The sequence below is a fragment of the Halyomorpha halys genome, unplaced genomic scaffold, assembly GCF_000696795.3.
Source record: "Halyomorpha halys isolate HHAL.00 unplaced genomic scaffold, Hhal_1.1 Scaffold2204.1, whole genome shotgun sequence".
NCBI classification, from domain to species: domain Eukaryota; kingdom Metazoa; phylum Arthropoda; class Insecta; order Hemiptera; family Pentatomidae; genus Halyomorpha; species Halyomorpha halys.
In genome coordinates, this window is record NW_027106273.1 from 6,883 (window position 1) to 12,925 (window position 6,043).

A 6,043-nucleotide genomic window follows, 5' to 3' on the forward strand; every position below is an offset into this window, starting at 1 on the left:
ATACTTACTTAGTAAGATTTTTGGGGGAAACGTTATATAAATAAATGTTTTTATGTTCAAATAACTATAATTTTTCACATTAGTATTAATATTTTTTTAAAAGTTGAATCCAATCATTAATTATCTAATAATAATTATTCATTTTATATCTTTTAGTACAAAAATTAGTTAGGCATATTATTTGTTTCTTTATTTTGTTTTATTAATATCGGACACATATCAAGTTAGCGTTCGAGGAAGGTACACAAATAGAAGAAAAAAACGTAAGTTTGATTACTAAGAAATAATTTTTCAGCTAATCGTTGTTGTACTAATTTAGTTTGTTTCTAGTAAATAGTTTTCTATTTATTTGTGAACTACTTTAGTTTGATTACTAATGAATAGTTTCTCTGCTATTAATTTTTGTACCACTTTGGTTTGGCTACAAATAAATAATTTTACTGCCATTCATTTTCGTAACAATTTAGTTTGGTCATTAAGAAATAGTTTTTATAATATTTATTTGTGCACTACATTAGTTTGATAACTAATGAATAGTTTTTCTGCTATTAATTTTTGTACCACTATGGTTTGGATACGAATAAATAGTTATTCTGCTATTTATTTTTGTATTACTTCAGTTCGATTACTAATAAATAGTTTTTCTGCTGTTAATATCCGTAGCACTTTAGTTTGGTTACTAATAAATAGTTATTCTGTTGTTTATTTTTGTACTACTTTAGATTGGTAACTAATAAATATTTTTTCTGCTACTTATATTTGAACCAATTTAGCTTGGTTACGAATAAATAGTTTTCTGCTATAGTAACTTTCTTGACCACAACCTGAGACCTCTTTCTGCAATCAATTACATACGTTCAACTGATAATCTATGAACATAAAGAATTTTTTTTTTAACTTCATTTTAATTGAAATAAACACTATCTGAAAGTAAATTTTATTTGAGCTTCATTTCATTGATTTTATAGAAATGTGTCCCGTAACTGATTTATAGTTTTTTTTTAAAATGAAATTCAACATCACTTTTTGTACCAGATCGATTTTGTGACATATAAACATCAAAAATAATATTTTATAAATTAAAAACAACAAGAAAGATTAATCTTGTTAGATTTTCGATTGGTATTAACTTAGTGTTGTTGTCCATATTAAAACAAGAATTATCACAACAGTGGTACCACCTGTTAGATGAGGTTTTAAACTATCAATCATTGGTCATATATTAATTATGTTTCTTTTTTTTTTATTATTAATTCATTGAAATCTACAACCGTATTAACTTAAATATACTGACTAGTAACTAACCAGTAAATGTGAAGAGAGTTATATCACAACGATATAATACAGTCTTCTGGACTTTTTTTGTTCAAATTAACTCGTACATGAGATTCAACGCTTCCCTGATCCCTGACATATACGAAATTTCTAGTCCGTTTTAAAAATTCACTTCCTTTTTATGGAACTAAGGAGTTAACATACACACGGAAAGATTCTCAGATAGGTACTCATGCAGAAAATATTGCGTGAGTTCGTTATTTGGACTTAAGCATAAAACGTGTATTTTCGATGTAAACTCAGATTTCAAATTTCGTATCATCAAGATATTTCTTCTTACCATATCCCTCCAAGAGTCGGCGGCGTCTTACTTACCCCCACATCAATTTGCTCAGGGGTCGCCGAATATGGGGACTGTGAATGGAATTGTGACAAAATGGGGTGATTTGACTGATATTAATGGCTTGTCATAGTCTGTAAAAAGTTTTTAAATATTTGGATGTGAGGTGTAAATTTATATTTATGATTGTCCTTGAGGCTATTGAATAAATTAATTAATTTAAACAAAAATACCAGTCTCAAGAAGCTAAAAAGATTATATATAAATTAATATATAATGTTATTTTATAAGTGGATTAACAGTTAATTAAGAGGTGTGATGTCTCGTAGACACCTCGTGATCTAACTTATACATGATAATAAATACGGATATATCTACATATTACATACATATCTGACGGATAAATCTGTATTTATTTTCAAGTGCGACTACTTGGTAAATTAATCGGAACACATCCTCTTTTGTTTAATTAAATTGTTTTTATAAGAATTTTAGAGATTAGAGAATGATTTTTATCGTTTAAACTTCGGTCTTTCCTCTCATCTCTTTGATGAAATTAAAATTCATGACTTTTTTTATAGAAAATACTATAAACTTATTTTTTGTTTAAGCAACGCTTATAACTTTCCTTCCTTTAATTAAATTAAAAATATAAATTTTTTTTGGTTTTAAAATACATGTTATAAATAAAAAAATTATCAGGTGTTTTATATTTTTATAGGGTTTTATTTTCCCCCCTTTATCCTTATTTTTATATAAGTTAGTAAAAGAGCTAAATAAATATATTTTTTAAATACCAATAACTAATAAATTAATTATTTAGCTTACTAAAGAAACTTATACTTTTTAGTGACTTGTTTATTTTTTAGTCGTTGCTATAAATTTATAATTGTGTAAAACAATTATACAATTAAAAATTATTTATCAACACCAATTCGTTTTTGGAGTTTAGAATAAGGTTATCCCTTTACAACGTACAAAGTATGCATTCGATGTTAAACCTTGTATAAACCCCATTTAAACAATTTCTACGCCAATTAAATAGTAATTGTAAATAACAATTATACTATTGAGCAATAGAATAGCAAAGTGTAATTTTTGAAAATAAGCCCACCAAAGTTGCTATGATCGGGTTAACATTAAGGCTTTATTTTATGCAAACTATTGAATTCATTATCGAGTCAGTTTAGCTGAAAATAAATTATGCAGTTCTGATTGAACTTATGAATAGAAATTTGAAAGGTAATGAAGGGAGACACAATTGGAAAACTGTATTTAATTATTCATTTTAAATTAGAAAAAATACATTCAAACAACTAATACAAGATGAGGACTTCGTACTCTTGAAAAGATTTTTCCTCTCCACCAAATGGTACGTAGAGACACTCATGAGTTGGGTGGATCTACAAAATTAAATTAAAAATAAATAAATAAAATACTTAGCGAACCCGGAGGCTCATATTATTGTAAAAATAGCTTAAAATTTAGCTCTAACTAGAAATAAGTGTAAAATAATTCTTATTAACGGATTGATATTTAAAAATGTCTAGTGACGGTGGTAAAAAGGTTACTGTTCGTTCCTTCCGGTTCAGTTGGGCTAATGTAGCAGGTTTATCAAAATGGCCGTCGTATATCTTTAGATTCATTGCCTATAATACCTAAAGTATTACAGGTAGATAAACTGGCATTAAAACTTAGTTTAAAGCCAATTAAACGAGCTTTAATTTGAGTCCTATTAAAGTTCTTTATATTAAATAATTCCCGAGATATAGTTCCAAATAACAAAACAATCATAATTTCATGAATTTGTTTTGATAAATATCATGAAAACTGCTGTTTTAGAGAAATAACCATTATAAAATAATATATGTTAATTTAATTTTTTTTTTTCATACCCTCCAGTAAGATTTTAGTGGGTATTTGGTACGTACATAAAGGAGGTGTACTATATGTTAATTTAATTGTATTTTTAATTTAACTTTAATAGAACTCTTTACCTTCAATATTACCGAGACACGGTTTTTCAACCACAAATATTTTTTTAACAAACAAAGAAAAATCAACATTTTGTATTTTTTACATCTCATGGGTTTTTACTGGAACATTCACACATGGAACATTGTTAATTAGCAATTAAATTCTTAAGGACATGCTTTTTGAAGTTCATTTTTTAAAAGATTTTTTTGATGCGTATATATAATTCATTATTAAATATTTATGGCAATATTTAGTGTATTATGGTTTCAATAATTACAATTTATCATTATGGTATTTTGTAGAACTCTCCCAAAAATGTAACTTGATTAAAAACAAATTCCTTATATTTATTTTTTCAAGAAGATAGTTTAATTAAGTATTAAAGTTTAAATATGTACAACTTAAGCAATAATTAAATAAATAGTAGAGCTGAAATAGGTCGTTAACTTCTGAATATTTCTTTAACTGTCTAATTATAAAACATTAAAATAATATTATTATTTTATATAATAAATCATATAACATAAAATTTACCTTTCCAGGTGTCATGAATCCATTGACAATAGTCCTCCCGACGTACAAGGGTTCTCCAGAAGACGTTTTTCCAATCTGAATAGCTTGTCCTGGAATGTAACCAAACCCCGTCGGTTTCCAGGCGATGTGAGAACTACAGAGCACCTATATAATTGCGTTAAAACCATATTTAATAATGTTTAGCTGATAATATATTTATAAACGGTATAATATCAACAATAGTAATAATGTACAATATTCATTGAAAAATTATTTGCTAATTTTTTTCGGACATATAAAAGGAGGAAGATGCTAGATTCCAAAGTAACAGTTGACGGAAACTCTAGGAGACAGGTTGTATATAGTAGTCTGTAGATAGAATGTTATAGTCACTGAACCTTTTAATATAAAATAAATAAAGTACGTCTTAAACCACACCGTAGTCGCAATTCAGTAATTATAGAGTGAATAGTTGAATGTGGGATGAGATTAGGAAGTGAACCACGGTGCAAACAACTTAATTTTTAAAGCAAAATAAAATAATATTTTTTTTAGTTTGTAAAAATAAATAAAATTTTTATTTAAATTCTATCAAATTGGATTGAATAAATACCTAATTTTAAAAATTACTGTACTGTTGTCAAATATCGTTTCGTTTTATGACAGTTTACACCACAAGGATCTGAGGAGTACTTGGATCAGCGGAATCAGCACTGAATTTCTTGCTAAAGCTGATAGTCTTATTGTTATTATCTTTATACTGACCTGATATTCTGTTTTGGTATGTTCCTCGCCGTTATAGGATACGAAGGCACATCCGTGGTTGGGACATACCTTAGCCGGGAGGATATCTGCTTCGTGTAATGCCCTTCCTACATAGATGACACCCCCATCTGCGTCTTGACCGCCCTTCACTGCTTCTGGTGGTATGTCTCCTCCCGAGCTATCGACCCATACGTGAGAGCCGATGGTATGGCTTGGTGGAGCCCAATCGACTTCGCAGGACATGCTGGAATGGAAGAATAAATTTAAAAGAATGTCCATTGTTGGTGAAATTATTACTCTAAAGTGACCGGTAAAACTTTGCAGATATAGTTTAGATCAGTGGTGAGCAAATAGTGGCCCGCCTACACAGGTAGAAAAATCCATTTTAAAATAAGATTTTCTTCCCCTTTTTTTCCGATTTTCTTCATGGCCGAAGATTCGTTCTATTTTCCACAAAGACGATCATCTTAATACGCCTGCTCAGTACTTTTCTTGTTGATCCGGATAATTTTACTTGTATCTTTGAAAAAATAAATATAAAAATGTCCAACTAATGACACTATTAACTCTAAAAACAAAAAAATTAAAATAAAATAATTGGATGCCGTATTTTGTTAAGTATTGACTGGCAAATATTTGTTTGGCAATACAGAGAAGAAGATATTGTGTTTATTATTTCATGAACCGTCAGGAATATTTTAAGAGAACAATCCGAAATGACAATGTGAAACAAAAGAAGGAATTCCGTTTCATCTTTCCTGTGAGCCCCTCCACATTGACTTACGGGGTTCACAATCTTGATGTGAAAAGAGGTGGTGCTTGAGATGTGCCTTTTGAGGTACCAATTTTTTTCTCCAAACTCCGCTATTTTCTGAGGTTATCAAGCATTATTGAGAATAATCAAATAACTTTTCATCTTTACAAATGAAAATATGACATTAGTGAAGATACTCTGTTTCTCCGTTTTTTTAAAATTATTATTTTGGAATGGTAAATAGTTTAAATGTAGATAAAGGTACGTTAAATTAAATCGAAGCGACTTTTTTTGTTTCGGCAACCAATATGTTGAAATAAATTAGTATTTATATTTTATTTTTTTAACATTACTGAATAGAAAAGTATCGCAAAGGGTCTTTTTTAAACCCACTTTTGAAATATTAAATGAATATAAGT

At 28.4% G+C, this 6,043-nt stretch overlaps 1 protein-coding gene across 1 annotated transcript in view; it reads right to left on the minus strand.

Annotated features, from left to right (window-relative positions):
- The window catches only part of LOC106691279 (uncharacterized), a gene marked incomplete at its 3' end in the record, with an annotated part of 8,940 nt that extends 3,311 nt beyond the window's left edge, over positions 1-5,629 (minus strand). Inside the window, 3 exon segments of the mRNA XM_067044641.1 lie at positions 2,939-3,018; positions 4,127-4,270; positions 4,871-5,629. Coding sequence (XP_066900742.1) covers positions 2,939-3,018; positions 4,127-4,270; positions 4,871-5,149 — 503 coding nt within the window.
- Positions 5,630-6,043: the final 414 nt, after the last annotated feature.